Source organism: Amphibalanus amphitrite, unplaced genomic scaffold (assembly GCF_019059575.1).
Source record: "Amphibalanus amphitrite isolate SeventyFive unplaced genomic scaffold, NRLGWU_Aamphi_draft 000633F_arrow, whole genome shotgun sequence".
NCBI classification, from domain to species: Eukaryota; Metazoa; Arthropoda; class Thecostraca; order Balanomorpha; family Balanidae; genus Amphibalanus; species Amphibalanus amphitrite.
Window position 1 is genome coordinate 371,152 of NW_024882127.1, and position 15,197 is coordinate 386,348.

Genomic DNA, 15,197 nt, shown 5'->3' on the forward strand with positions numbered 1-15,197 from the left:
TTCCCGCCCTGACGCCTACCTTTTTGGCGCGGATGGTGTCAGGCGTTTTGGACAGTGAGAAGTAGGGCGAGTCCACGTAGAACGAGTAGGGCGCCGTCGCCGGGAAGATGTTCTTGAACGGTATGACCACGTTGGCGCCCGATTTGATGTTGAGCGGCCCCTGCGGCTCTGGCAGCGTGCACGTGGCGTACACGGCAAACCTGGTCGACACACGACGATTGAGCACCTGTTATAGGCATTCTGTGCAGGTCGAGACAACGTCACGGAAAGGTGTACAACTTTTATGATCCGAAACGCAAGGCAAGTTAACCTGAAAGAACCGCAGCTTGATGAGCGTGATAGCGTGCTGTTCATGAGATGGTCAGCAGTCTGGCAGTAGTACCTACGACTGTCCGCCGGATGGATGGATGAGGATGAGTCCGCCGGTGGGTGCCCCGGTGGTTACCTGTACTCGCCGCCGGCGGGTGCCCCGGTTACCTGTACTCGCCGCCGTTGGGTGCCCCGGTTACTTGTACTCGCCACCGGTTGGTGCCCCGATGGTTACCTGTACTCGCCGCCGGTAGGTGCCCCGGTTACCTGTACTCGCCGCCGGTAGGTGCCCCGGTTACCTGTACTCGCCGCCGGCGGGTGCCCCGGTGGTTACCTGTACTCGCCGCCGGTGGGTGCCCCGGTTACCTGTACTCGCCGCCGGTGGGTGCCCCGATGGTTACCTGTACTCGCCGCCGGTGGGTGCCCCGGTGGTTACCTGTACTCGCCGCCGGCGGGTGCCCCGGTGGTTACCTGTACTCGCCGCCGGTGGGTGCCCCGGTTACCTGTACTCGCCGCCGGTGGGTTCCCCGATGGTTACCTGTACTCGCCGCCGGTGGGTGCCCCGGTGGTTACCTGTTCTCGCCGCCGGTGGGTACCCCGGTTACCTGTACTCGCCACCGGTGGTTGCTCCGGTGGTTACCTGTACCCGCCGCCGGTGGGTGCCCAGGATACCTGTACTCGCCGCCGGTGGGTGCCCCGGTGGTTACCTGTTCTCGCCGCCGGTGGGTGCCCAGGATACCTGTACTCGCCGCCGGTGGGTGCCCCGGTGGTTACCTGTACTCGCCGCCGGTGGGTGCCCCGGTGGTTACCTGTACTCGCCGCCGGTTGGTGAACTGAGCACCAGGCCCCGCTCCTGGGTGCCGATGTCGATGGGCTCGTAGGCGAGGTCCAGACTGGCCTCGACGCCCTGCGGCCAGCCGGGCGACGCGTATACGGCCCTGTCCACGGTGAGCTCCTTGCCGTCGCCCTGCGGGTTGCGGCGGGGCGGGACGGGGTCAGTAAATCCGCCCATCCTGCACCGGACCCACCGACCACACAACAGACAGCCGCACACTCCGCCCGGCTCCCGGGTCCCGGCCCATCCCGGTCGGCCCTGCCCGGTGAGCGGCCGCACCTTGTTCTGCAGCTGGGTGAGCAGGTCGGCGAACGTCTTGGGCTTCTCGTCGTCTCTGTCCCTGCCGGAGCCGCGCGCCTTGCGTCCGCTGGTCTCCGGGGTGGGGCTGAGCTCCGGTGGATCAGAGAGCTGCGACAGCGCCACCAGCTGACGGCACCGCGGGCGAGCAGACGGGGTGTCAATGTGGAATTAACGGGCATTTGCGGAGCAGAATCTTAAACAACAAACATACCTCAGTGCCAGTATATGCTATGTCACATTCGAGACACGTTTTAGGTTAATGGTTGCGGGTTGACCCGCCTGCCTTACCATCCCCTCCCTGTCTCCACCGGACCCCTACCTCGGTCTCCGTTTGTGTAGTGTTCTCGGCGCGTACCTGGGTGGTGTACTCGCGTGGCTGTCCGTACCTGGGTGTTGTACTCGCGCGGCTGTCCGTACCTGTGTGGTGTACTCGCGTGGCTGTCCGTACCTGTGTGGTGTACTCGCGCGGCTGTCCGTACCTGTGTGGTGTACTCGCGCGGCTGTCCGTACCTGGGTGGTGTACTCGCGAGGCTGTCCGTACCTGGGTGGTGTACTCGCGCGGCTGTCCGTACCTGGGTGTTGTACTCGCGCGGCTGTCCGTACCTGTGTGGTGTACTCGCGTGGCTGTCCGTACCTGTGTGGTGTACTCGCGCGGCTGTCCGTACCTGTGTGGTGTACTCGCGCGGCTGTCCGTACCTGGGTGTTGTACTCGCGCGGCTGTCCGTACCTGGGTGGTGTACTCGCGCGGCTGTCCGTACCTGGGTGGTGTACTCGCGCGGCTGTCCGTACCTGTGTGGTGTACTCGCGCGGCTGTCCGTACCTGTGTGGTGTACTCGCGCGGCTGGCCGTACCTGGGTGGTGTACTCGCGCGGCTGTCCGTACCTGTGTGGTGTACTCGCGCGGCTGTCCGTATGTACCTGTGTGGTGTACTCGCGCGGCTGTCCGTACCTGTGTGGTGTACTCGGCGCGGCTGCGGCTGTAGTTGGTGTATTTGACCGGCCGGCTGACGCTCTGGCCCAGCGGGCAGCTGAGGCGCACGGTGCCGGCCAGCGGCGGCCGACGCGCCGTCACCGACACCTCGAACCCGTACGTGCCCATCTCCTGACTGTGTACGTCCAGCGGCGCCTCCGTGCAGCCCTCGCGCAGCGGCAGCACCTCGAACGAGACGCGCGCCTGCGCCGCCCGCCGCACCACAGCGCCACCGTCAGTCGGGGCAAACGGTCTAGTGCAGCGTCACAAAGCACAACAGGATCGGAGAAGGTAGTACAGGCCACAGGTCGTAACGCAACACTGGAATAAATTATATCGGAAACATGGACAAAACATCAAGCCCAGCCCCAGACGAAACTCGGCGTGGCGAGTGTCGGGACCCCGGTCCCCGGCGCAGCGCGCTGACCGGCGCGCGGAGTGCGGACCCACCTCCTGACCAGCCGGGAAGTGGATGGTGCCGTGGTGACCCAGGATCAGCTCACTCATGTTGCACGTCACCTGACACGTCATAGGCGAGTCCAGCGGACGCTCCAGAAGCACTGGAACCCAACGCAGACAAGAGCAACGTGCGAGCGTGGTCGGAAAATCGACAGTGATCGACGGGGTGGATAAATAGCCACGGGAAACCGCGAGACGGCCTATAAGCGCTCACACTCTCGGCAAGCTGGGAGAGGGTTGGGTAAGAGAAGCACGAGTTTGTAGTGCGGGATGTGGGCACCGTGGACGGGTGCCGTACGTACCCGAGTGTTGGACGGCCTTTCTGACGACCGTGTGCAGCTCGACCCGCTGGCGCTCGTGCGTCTTGGCCACCCGGTAGCCGAGGTCGTAGAAGAGAAACTCTCCGGTATCCTCGTTACGGAAGGACAACTGCGGAGAGGGGCCGTGACGGAAACGTCACAAGGCACGGCGGGTCGCGGGATAAGCTGACATTTTCATTAAAATGTGAAAGTATTTAAAATATTCGACAGTTGCAATCAGCGCAACACATGAACCACTGTCGGGGCGTATCTTGAGCCTTTTATCAAAGGTGTTTGCGATGTCGAGTGGCGAGCGGCTGACGCACCTTGACGTGGAAGTTGCCCTCCTTGTAGTAGTAGACGTTCAGCGTGTACGGCACGGTGGCCAGGGCGGGCACGTCCAAGTAATCCAGACCTGTATCCAACGAACGGTTAGATCAGAACAGTTATAAGGCCGGCGGCAGTGCGCAGCGGCATATTGCAAGGATGCATGAATTCATCAGGCGGCTTATAAACCAGTAAAACGCCTTTTGGGCGACCAACGGAGCGAGCGAGAGGATAGGCCTTGCACCGTTGCACGTGCGAAATTGCGAGGGGGTACCTCCAACTAGCTTGTGCACTGCACCCTACTAACCGGTCTTTAGCGATGTGCCAAACTTCAGCGCAATCGGCCTAGCCGTTCTCGAGATCTGGAAGCGGCACACTGCACGTGCGCACGTGCAAGCGGGGTCCAAACTGACTTTTGCACGGCACCCTACTAACTGGTCCCCAACCGTGTACCAAATTTGAGCGCAATCGGCCCAGCCGTTCTCGAGATCTGGGAGCGCCCCCTGCACGTGCGCACGTGCTGTAGCACCCCAACCTTAACACATGCAGATGAATTATCTGATGGAGACCTAACTGTGTACCGAGTTTCAATTCAATCGGCCCAACCGTTGTGCCGTTATTGAGGTTGCAATTTTGGGGGTTCTTAAAAAATGTCCAACTTTACCGCGCGCCACGTGCGGTGGTTGGCAAGAACGCATGGTGGCCATCACACCACATAACTTTTACGTCCAAGTGACATTCAGTAAAGAAGACCGCTTGTCAATCGGATGTCCCGTTCCTAAGATATTAGCTTTTGAAGAGCGTCCCCACGGCCGGCCGGCCGGCCGGCCGCTCATACTCAGGATTTTCCCTTAATTCAGTACCAGTATAACGCCTTTTGGGGCGACTAACGGAGCGAGCGAGAGGGTGGGCCTTGCACGTGCGAAATTGCGAGGGGGTACCTCCAACTGACTTGTGCACGGCACCCTACTAACTGGTCTCTAGCGATGTACCAAATTTGAGCACAATCGGCCCAGCCGTTCTCGAGATCTGGAAGCGGCACCCTGCACGTGCGCACGTGCAAAATGGGTCCCAACTGACTTGTGCACGGCACCCTACTAACCGGTCCCTAACCGTGTACCAAATTTGAGCGCAATCGGTCCAGCCGTTCCCGAGATCTGGAAACGACCCCTGCACGTGCGCACGTGCAGCAGCACCCCAACTCTGGCACATGTATATGCAGTGCCTAGTGGGTGCCTACCTACATGCCAACTTTCAGCGCAATCGGCCAAGTAGTTACCGAGATATTGCAACAATTACAAAAGTGACACCTCTTCGTTTTGCACGTGGCACGTGCATAAGGGGTCACCCACATGCATCGGGTATAGTCCAATACTTGGTAGAAGGAATGAAGCTACCCTACAAAAATTACCGCGTGTAAATCGGTCAAGTGGTTGCTGAGATATAAGCCTCGCAAAAGCGTGACCACGGCCGGCCGGCCGGCCGGCCGGCCGGCCGCTCATACTCAGAAATTTCCGTTAATCTAAGGAAAGACTACGCTCGCTTCGCTCGCTCCGTAATTACCAATCGTGTCATAAGCGATACGAAAAAAGTATCACTTATCGTGGAATGTTAATTATAAGAATCTTATACACAAATCGGCATGACATTAAAAAGTCTCCGACTATAATGCTGTCATTATTAGGGCGACGTCAGTTCACAGCCGCCGTACCGGAAAGTCGGACGCTGGCCACCTCGGACTTGTCCTTTTCCTTCTCACTGCGAACCACCTCGGCACGGGCGGCGAACCTGGCGGCAGACGCGGACACGGACAGAGAGGGCGTCAGCGGATGTTACGCTGCAGTTTCCCACCGCCTCACATTGTGTACCTCTGCCGTCCACAGTTAGCATAGTACGCAGTACGCACCTCTGCGGCTCGGTGAGCCAGTTGTTAGCTCAGCACGCACCTCTGCGGCTCGGTGAGCCGTGTGTTAGCTCAGCACGCACCTCTGCGGCTCACCGTGTTAGCTCAGTACGGACCTCTGCGGCTCGGTGAGCCAGTTGGTGACGTCCACCGTCTCCTGGTGGCTGGTCTTGCAGGTGATGTCGGCCGTGAGCCGCCCGACGGGCAGCGGCGGCTCGGCGGTGCCCAGCAGACTGTAGAGCAGCGCCTGGCCGTCCGGCAGCGCCAGGAACACCGAGCCCTGTACACACCGGGCAGAGCGCCGTCAGAGCAGAAGCGCCACAGCTGGTACACTGCGCGGGAGCCAAATTGGCAGCGGGGCGCTAGAAATAATGCCGATAATTCCGACAATTCCAGTCAAGACCGTCTCAGTCTGTCCCGGTCGCGGCGGTGGCGGTCCCGCTCTCACCGTGTGTTTCTGTCCGGTTGCCGTCATCACCATGGGTTTGTAGGTGACCGAGTAGACGGCCACCGACTGGGCCGGCACCGAGAGCACCTCCTGGCCGCTCCAGAACTGGCCTGATACCACCGGCTCCACCTCCCAGCCCGTGTTGGTCCTGGTAAAACACGGTACAGTACGGTACAGACAGCGGTACCACCGGCTCCACCTCCCAGCCCGTGTTGGTCCTGGTAACACACGGTACAGTGCGATACAGACAGCGGTACCACCGGCTCCACCTCCCAGCCCGTGTTGGTCCTGGTAACACACGGTACAGTGCGATACAGACAGCGGTACCACCGGCTCCACCTCCCAGCCCGTGTTGGTCCTGGTAACACACGGTACAGTACGGTACAGACAGCGGTACCACCGGCTCCACCTCCCAGCCCGTGTTGGTCCTGGTAACACACGGTACAGTACGGTACAGACAGCGGTACCACCGGCTCCACCTCCCAGCCCGTGTTGGTCCTGGTAACACACGGTACAGTGCGATACAGACAGCGGGTACCACCGGCTCCACCTCCCAGCCCGTGTTGGTCCTGGTAACACACGGTACAGTACGGTACAGACAGCGGTACCACCGGCTCCACCTCCCAACCCGTGTTGGTCCTGGTAACACACGGTACAGTACGGTACAGACAGCGGTACCACCGGCTCCACCTCCCAGCCCGTGTTGGTCCTGGTAACACACGGTACAGTACCGGTACAGACAGCGGTACCACCGGCTCCACCTCCCAGCCCGTGTTGGTCCAGCACAGGGTGTGCTACCCTGGGAGCAGCGGTGCCGCTCCAAGGGAGCAGCCCGCATGAGATAAAGGTGCCTGTCCAGCCCGGAGTGGGGTTTGCGGCGTGGAGGAGAAGGATTTCAGCGTCCTGAGGATGGAAACGACGGACGGATGTGTCCACGGCTGCGCCAGCGTACTCACTTGTTGGCGATCTGTATGGATCGGACGTCCTCGGTGCGGACGGGCGCGGTGAACTGGAGCGGCTCCTTGGCCACGGTGACGGGCACGCAGCAGCCGGTCAGCGTCAGCGGCAGGCTGCCGTAGTTCTCCACCTCGCACGTCACACCCTGGGACGGGGGTGGGGAGACTCGGATAACGAGAGATGTAGGTACTCTGATCGGACAGCGGCGGGAACAGAGGGAATGTGACAGAGTCGAGGAGAGGAGAGCCACATTGACACCTGAACTGACGGAGACAGTCAGTTTCGTCAGCGAGGCTCGTCGCCGAACCGCACTACGAGCCCTTCCGGCCCATCTCTAGGATAACCAGCCACCGCCACGGAGTCACCCCTGCCCGCGCGGTGGCCCATCGCAGACTCACCTCCTTTTTGATGACGCTGCTCAGCTCGCGCGGGTGCATGGTCACCTCGCAGACGACGCGCGACTTGGGCGCCGCGTAGCCGTGCGCTGGCCAGATGGAGAACTCTGGCTGCAGCGGCTCGGCCGGCCAGCGGAACCTGCACCACGGAGGCGGGGGTACACGGTCAGACGGTCCGGGGAGCTGCGGCGGTCTCTGTATTATAACTGGCAGTAATCCTGCAGGCTGCGCTACGAGAGGATTTGGGACCAGCGCAGATCAGATAAACGGCAAGCGTCCCCTTTCCTATCTTCCTCCTCCCTCCCTTTCTCTCTCCCCCGCCGCACCTGGCGCCGATGTCCCCGTCGTTGATGATGCAGACGTTGCGTTTGACCCGCGAGTAGGCGGCCACGGCGCCAAACGGCAGCGTGGTCACGTCCAGCCGGAGGTCCATGCCCTGGCAGGTACCCTCCACCGTCAGCAGCGTGTGCGTGATACCCAGCGCCGTCAGACGCACCTGGAAACGTACCGGTCCAGTCAGACTCGTATTCAGACCTAAAACATGATCTTACCCTACATCGACTGGAGCCAGGCTGGGGGATCTCGGATACCATACCTGTCCTTTGAACCAGGGTTGGATGATTTCAGGATAACAGTTGTACCTACGTCCTGTCTGAAGCCGAGGTTTGTCGAATCTTGGATAAACCGTACCTGTTCCTGGAACCAGGGCTGTCGTATTTTGGAGAAGCACTGCAGCTCGAGCACTACCGAGCCGCGCGGCCGGATCTCGGCCTCTGCGGGCCGGAGCCGCAGCACGGGAGACGTGAGGTTCTGCAGTCCCGGCGAGCTGCACGTGAGCTGTGGGAGAGAGAGGGGGAGGGAGCAGGAGGTCAGCTGCAGCGAGACCGGGGAGTGTTGGGGGTAACACAACTACAACTGTACGTTATAAGGTCGATCGAGGAACGGTGGAAAACGCGGTGGCAGCAGCTGCGATCGACTGGTGCACGGACCTGGAACTGGCAGCGGACGGCGGCGTCGGCGCGGTTCACCACGGCGATGGAGCGCTGCAGCCGCTGGCCGGCGCGGAAGTCGCCCAGCACCAGCTGCTTGTGCTCCGAGTTGGCCACTTCCACCTGGCCGGCCGCGGTCAGAGGTCAGAGGTTGGAGGCCGAGCTAAGACTAGAGGTCAGCGATCAGAGAATGGTCCATGGCTAGAGGCCAGCGCAGACATAGGTCTGCGGCTAGAGGACTGAAACCGAGGCACGCGCGATAAGCGTGCATACAATCATTTATGTATATGTATACAATTACAGACGATCGTAATTAATACAATCATTTGCGAAAGTTTACCAAAGCCATCAGACCTTCCAGACCACTACAGCTCACACCTGCTCCACATAAGATCGACCACAGTAAGGACTGGATATCCCCCCCCCCCCCTACCCCGTCCGCTCGCCTCGCCACTGACCTGGAAGCGAATGCCCTGTCCGGCGACGCGCAGGGCCCGGTGCACCTGTCCGTTGATGACGATATTCACCGTGTGCAGGTAGCGGCGCACCTCCAGCGGCACGAACACGATCGGCACCTGAGTACGGCGCGGGACAGCAGACCGTTACAGGCAACACGGCCAGCGGACAAAACGGACGGCGACAAAACAACACAGCTAATTTACAGATAAACAGACGGCGGGTGAGTAGAGAAAAGGTCCCAAAGACTGAACAAGCTTAGAGAGTACACGATTTCATAATGATGAGCAGCAGTGAGGGTTGGCCTGGGGTTAATAATGTTCAGCGTCAATTATAATTTTGCTGGCGGCATTCGAGATGGACTGCAATTGCTGATGAAATGAGACGACTTACGATAGCCTTTTCTCCGGGCGCGATCACCGTCTGTTTGAAGTCAATCTTCAAAAACGACACGTCATCATGGCTCACGCCCACGCTGAAAACAACGAGCATCAGCATGAATGTAGTGACTCCAATAACCTCGTGACATACTTCCCTGGCATCTTTATAACGTGACTGCGGCGGCTCGCTAATGTCCCACTCGAAGCCAGCCTCTACCATCACCTCAGTGCCACATGTCGCTGTAATCTCACACCAAATATCACCGCCGAGGCCACCCACCGCTCAGCCGCGGCGCACCGACCTGACGGGGTGTCTGTCGCGGTTCTCGACGCGCAGCTCGGAGACAATGGTCGGCATGCCCTCCCGGTGGAGAAAGCACGGACCGAAGTCGATGGCAGAGTGCGAGTACCAGATGTTGGGCGGCTCGGCTGAGCCCCGCACCATCAGCACGAAACACGGACCGTTCGTCACCTGAAACACGGACCACTGGTCACCTGAAACACGGACCATAGTCACCTGAAACACGGACCGTGATCACCTGAAACACGGACTATAGTCACCTGAAACACGGACCGTTCGTCACCTGAAACACGGACCACTGGTCACCTGAAACACGGACCGTTCGTCACCTGAAACACGGACCGTTCGTCACCTGAAACACGGACCACTGGTCACCTGAAACACGGACCACTGGTCACCTGAAACACGGACCGCTGGTCACCTGAAACACGGACCATTCGTTACCTGGGACACAGACCACTGGTTACCTGAAACACGGACCATAGTCACCTGAAACACGGACCATAGTCACCTGAAACACGGACCATAGTTACCTGAAACACGGACCAGTTACCTGATACACGGACCGTTGTTCACCTGAAACACGGACCTGAAACACGTTGTTCACCTGAAACACGGACCGTTGAGTTGAGGTTAAATGACTTCTCGTTAGCAGGTACAAGAAACGTGGTTGATTGGATCACTATTAGTATTTCGAGCTAATTGTTGAGTGCTGGTGATGACATTTCACCCACCTTCACCAGTATCTTGATGTTCGGGAACTTGACTTTGGCGGAGCAGCAGACGCCAAACTTGCAGGTCACCCTCTTACGAGGCTCCACAAGCTCTCTGAAATGTCACAATAACGACGTAAGCATTAAATATTAATTACGACATACGAGTGTAGCGGCATTAACATAGCATATGCGATGTAGCACGCATGCCTCCGATGAATATATGAAAAACGATCAAACACGCTAAATATTTATAATCGGGTAATAGCACGATCTCAATAATTAAGAGCACTTGGGTCGCCTAAAATATTCCACATGTATTCAAAAGTTGTCATTCGAGCCCGTACCCCTGTTCACTGCCCAGTGCCCACTGCCTAGTCACTGGTCGGGGTCGAGGGTGACTGCGGTGCGCGGCGGCGGCTGTGCCCGTGCCCCCCCCCCCCCCCCTCTGTTGACTGACCGATGGTCGGGGTCGAGGGTGACTGCGGTGCGCGGCGGCGGCTTTGCCCGTGCCCCCCCCCCCCCCTCTGTTGACTGACCGGTGGTCGGGGTCGAGGGTGACTGCGGTGCGCGGCGGCGGCTGTGCCCGTACCCCCTGTCCCACCCCGCTACTGACCGGTGGTCGGGGTCGAGGGTGACTGCGGTGCGCGGCGGCGGCTGCGCCCGTGCCCCCCCCCCCCTCTGTTGACTGACCGATGGTCGGGGTCGAGGGTGACTGCGGTGCGCGGCGGCGGCTGTGCCCGTGCCCCCCCCCCCTCTGTTGACTGACCGGTGGTCGGGGTCGAGGGTGACTGCGGTGCGCGGCGGCGGCTGTGCCCGTGCCCCCTGTCCCACCACGCTACTGACCGGTGGTCGGGGTCGAGGGTGACTGCGGTGCGCGGCGGCGGCGACTCGGTGGCATTCTCCAGCTCCACCGTGAACGGAAACCGGCCCGTGTTCACCACCGAGATGGCGCGGTACACCGTCTCACGGCACGGAATCTGTAACGGACAACACGGGTCGTATAATATTTACCACATCACGGTACACCGTCTCACGGCACGGAATCTGAAAATGGGTTGGTTTAGTAATGCGTCACACTTATATACACACACAAAATTCCCTCAAAATATAGGCAAACCGCAAACCGCAAAATATAGCAAACCGTCTGCAAGCACGCGGTGCCTACCCGTACATTAACGTAAACCGCTCACGTAAAAAGGTCCATGCAGCACGTCCAACAACTGGAGCCGTTCTCCACTCCTTCCTCTGATTCCTCCCCCGACCCCACATCCCCGCCCGTCCGTCTGACCAGTCCGAGGTCGATCTGGTTGACTGTGGCGGCGCTGAGCGGGTGGTCGCGGCCGCGCGGCTCCACCAGCGTGGCCTCGGCCTGCAGCGTGTAGCCCTCGGCGCTGACGGCCACCGTCAGCGGCGCGTGGCGCGACTCCACATAGAACTGCAGCGTGAACTCGGCCGGCCCGTCGGCCACCGCCAGGTACTGCAGCCTGACGGCGCGGTGAGGGATGGACGGGACGGAGGGGTCAGATACGCTGGTATGTGGCAGTGTCAGGGGCTTTACCGAGGAAAGGATATTGGGTGACATGACAACATTCCTTCGTGAATTAAGATGAAAATAAGACACGACATGAAGACATGAAGAAAGACGAACAAAAGACTGGAACCATACGACCTCACCTCTTCACACTCCTACCTCCAGTGCGACTCCCAATTCCTCCCCCCCCCCCCCAACTCTCCCCTGCCCTATGGCCGTTCACCGCAGGCTGGCTGCCTGCTCCACAATGACGCCTCATCCGCCCTCCCCTAGGCCGCTCACTGGAGGGTGGCGGCGCCTCTGGCCGGCACCAGGCCCTCGATGGGCAGCACGGTGAGCCGCAGCGCCTGGCTGGCCGAGTAGCACGAGTCCAGGTCCAGCTGGAAGCGCAGCGGCTCCGACTCCTCGTTCACCAGCGTCAGCTGGCCGTGGGAGGTGGTCCCTGCGGCGGCGGCGGCGGTCAGAAAGGTCGGGAAATAAGGGGCTGGGGAAGCAGACGGGGTCACCGTAGCCCATAAAACGACTAAGGACCCAGACAGCCTGGTTGCAGTAAGTAACAGTCACCCATGAGGACCCTACAGCTCTCCCCCCAGTCACGCCAACCCCTCCCCCACAGCTCCCCGCCCTCGGACTGACCGGTGAGCACTGCCGGCAGCCGTAGCACCGGCTCGGTGGCGTACACCAGCGGCTCGCGCGCGCGGCCCACCAGCACCAGGTCCACCGTCAGACGGTGCTCCCGAATAAAGAACTGCCACCGAGACTCGAACGTGCCCTCGGCGCGCGGGAAAAACTCGAACGTCACACGCGCCCGCTGGCCTGGGGGCAGAGGGGCGGAACGGGAGATGTGTCAACAGTAGATCCAGCAAACATACAGCCTGTCCGATGGTCATTTATTTAGGCATAATTATTTCAATCGTGGATGCAAAATTTCGTCTTTATCGGCATATCGAACTAAAAGCGTTTTAAAAAACACGCAACCAGCATCAGATCACCGTAATTCTGAGCGCCTGACTCCCGACTGCGCCAGTTACCCACCCGAGTTGACCATGCCGGAGGCGTTGGCGCAGTTGAACCAGGCGTCGCGCGGCCCGTCGTCGCGGCTGCACTCGCTGAACGTGTAGTGCCAGCTGGCCTCCGTCGGGTTGATGATGCTGAACGTCCTGTCGGCAGCCACACACCGCCCGTCAGTCGCCGCGCGGGGAATCGATATCGACCCTCCGAGCTCGCGGTCAGTCCCCACCGAAGCTCTACCGACTTTTCCACCACTCACTGACCAACTCATTTATCCCATGACCTCCCCCCCCCCCCACCGGCCCTGCCACCGACCTGGCCACCTTCCTGTTGACGCCGACGGCGTCGATGGTGACCACGCGCAGGTCGCAGTCGGAGGGCGGCGTCAGCTCGTCACCGTTCTCCCGACAGCCGGTCTGGTCCAGGTCAAAGTGGCAGACGGGCAGAACGCCGCAGCCGTGCACCGAGACGGTCGGCGCCGGCGCGTCCTCGCTCAGGTACGGGATGCTGGAGATAGGGATTGTGTCAGGGTTAGACTTCTGATACGTCCTCACTCAGGTACGGGATGCTGCGGGATCACTGTGTCAGGGCGAGACTGCTGAGCCGCATTCAGTCACAGGTACAGGATACTAGGGACAGGGCAGGTCAATGGCGAAGCAGAGGATATGTCTTAACTCAGGCACGGGTTTCTGAGAACCGGGAGACGGCGGGACAGCGCAGGAGATGGATGAGACAGCTGATATTTAGTTCTCACTCTTGTACATACCATCGAATTATAGCGAGGAATGCGTGTGTGAGGAATGGGGTCACTGATCAGCAATGTCGCACTGCATTTGCCCATCCCAAGATCGCCCCGCAGTCCCAGCCGCCCCTGTATTCAGCCCACCTGCACTTGAGCGTGCCCGAGTACTCGAGTATGTCGAGCGGCGCGAACCGGACGGTGAAGGTGACCGCCTGTCCGGGCGGCACGGTGCCGGACGCCGGCGCGATGGTGAACGGCACGTAGTCGGCCAGCTCCGAGATGCGGCGCGTCATCAGCTGCAGGAAGCTGGCGCCGCTGTCCGAGCGCTGCGAGCCCGCCACTGAGAGCAGGGGAGGGACTCAGTGGACGGCACAGACTGGCGCCGCTGTCCGAGCGCTCCGAGCCCGCCACTGGGAGCAGGGGAGCAGGGGAGGGACTCAGTGGACGGCACAGACTGGCGCCGCTGTCCGAGCGCTCCGAGCCCGCCACTGAGAGCAGGGGAGCAGGGTTGAGGGGATGAGAGGGGATTCATGAAGAGACGGGGTTAAAGACGACATGAAGAGACGGACAGATTAATATGTGATATAAGAGTTTTGCTTAAAGGGATTACAAGAACGATTCGTCCTATCGCAGACATGCAGTAATGGAACGAATGAAACACCTACATGCACAGTTGCGGCTAATTGTACTCGGGCGTACGTCTTCCTTCACTTCCCGAGCGGACCCCGCTCTCGCTCACCGGACGTCTGTGAGTCGAGCTCGCCGCTGTACACCTGGGTCTCGGCCGAGACGGGCCGCGCCGACGGCGGCACGAACTCCAGACTCCAGGAGTAACGCACCTCGGCCAGGCCGATGTTCTCCAGGGTCACCTCTTCGGTCCGCGCCTGTATGTACACACGGACCGTCACACACGGACGGCGCCAGACTGGAGACAGGCGGACCCGCCACCTAGTTCTATAGGGTGAATCCTCTACAAGTCACAGCCAGCCCGCTGCACACACCGTCCCCCACCCCGTCCGTCCGCCGGGCGGCCCACCTGGAACATGAACGTGTCGTCGAATGAGACGGCGCCGCCGGTGAACCTGACGCGCGCTAGGTCCGTCTGCAGTACGGCCGGCACGTCCAGGCGCAGCGCCGGCGCCGGCGCCAGCTCCTCGAAGGCCGGCTCGCGCTCCGGCAGCAGGCGCGACACCGTCTCGGCCGGCCGGTCCGCCTCCTCCGGCCGGCTGGGCGGTATAGGTGGAGAGGGGGCACGTCAGCCACGGACGGCTGGATCCGGTACGTCAGCATACACACAAACCATTATAATTCCAAAGACACAATAGCCAATCCCGTGCACCCGACGTGATCTAAATACTGGTCAGGGACGCGTTAGTTCCCATTAGTGCCAGCCTGCTGTGCCATCCGTACCGACCTGGCGCTGTCGCTCGGCTCGGCCGGCACCAGCTGCATGGTACGGCTCCGCTCGTCCCAGCTGGAGCCCGTCTCCGGCTGCTGGTGCTGCTGGTCCAGCTCGCCCGGGTACGCTATGGCCGTCACCACGCAGGAGACAGAGTGCTCCGGCTGCCGCGGACAATGGAATCCGTCACCATAGAACACAGAATTGTGTTCCGCTCGCCACGGAAAGTTAACAGTCATTAGCCCGCATTACTACAGATGAATAAGTTGCGTTTGGTCTCAGCAGTCTGTGTTGGCACAGTCAACACAACCTTCTCTGATAACAGAGAGCCCCGCAGCGTTATTGATATTCTCACCTTTGCCGGTTCTACTTTGGCCTTTCCGCGTTTGGTGGTCGGCGGCGGTACGTCCACTGACGGCTTCACGACCTGAAACGGCGGACCATGCAGAACTGTCAGCACTGCAGACAACA

The 15,197-nt window shown here is 60.5% G+C and overlaps 1 protein-coding gene across 1 annotated transcript in view; it reads right to left on the bottom strand.

Annotated features, from left to right (window-relative positions):
* LOC122363660 (hydrocephalus-inducing protein-like) overlaps positions 1-15,197 on the bottom strand; it is a 33,271-nt gene that overhangs the window by 696 nt on the left and 17,378 nt on the right. Inside the window, exons 29-58 of the mRNA XM_043333171.1 lie at positions 15,082-15,153; positions 14,742-14,890; positions 14,364-14,553; positions 14,067-14,211; positions 13,472-13,667; positions 12,901-13,092; positions 12,610-12,734; positions 12,211-12,390; positions 11,857-12,016; positions 11,332-11,527; positions 10,887-11,020; positions 10,062-10,155; positions 9,329-9,498; positions 9,040-9,121; positions 8,649-8,765; positions 8,191-8,313; positions 7,892-8,038; positions 7,528-7,697; positions 7,205-7,340; positions 6,806-6,951; positions 5,850-5,997; positions 5,518-5,681; positions 5,210-5,286; positions 3,498-3,586; positions 3,175-3,301; positions 2,864-2,973; positions 2,393-2,617; positions 1,424-1,570; positions 1,119-1,276; positions 20-200 (exon numbers count right to left, since the gene is read on the bottom strand). Of these exons, the coding sequence (XP_043189106.1) occupies positions 20-200; positions 1,119-1,276; positions 1,424-1,570; positions 2,393-2,617; positions 2,864-2,973; positions 3,175-3,301; positions 3,498-3,586; positions 5,210-5,286; positions 5,518-5,681; positions 5,850-5,997; positions 6,806-6,951; positions 7,205-7,340; positions 7,528-7,697; positions 7,892-8,038; positions 8,191-8,313; positions 8,649-8,765; positions 9,040-9,121; positions 9,329-9,498; positions 10,062-10,155; positions 10,887-11,020; positions 11,332-11,527; positions 11,857-12,016; positions 12,211-12,390; positions 12,610-12,734; positions 12,901-13,092; positions 13,472-13,667; positions 14,067-14,211; positions 14,364-14,553; positions 14,742-14,890; positions 15,082-15,153 (4,350 nt within the window). The remainder of the gene's footprint in view (positions 1-19; positions 201-1,118; positions 1,277-1,423; positions 1,571-2,392; positions 2,618-2,863; positions 2,974-3,174; positions 3,302-3,497; positions 3,587-5,209; positions 5,287-5,517; positions 5,682-5,849; positions 5,998-6,805; positions 6,952-7,204; positions 7,341-7,527; positions 7,698-7,891; positions 8,039-8,190; positions 8,314-8,648; positions 8,766-9,039; positions 9,122-9,328; positions 9,499-10,061; positions 10,156-10,886; positions 11,021-11,331; positions 11,528-11,856; positions 12,017-12,210; positions 12,391-12,609; positions 12,735-12,900; positions 13,093-13,471; positions 13,668-14,066; positions 14,212-14,363; positions 14,554-14,741; positions 14,891-15,081; positions 15,154-15,197) is intronic.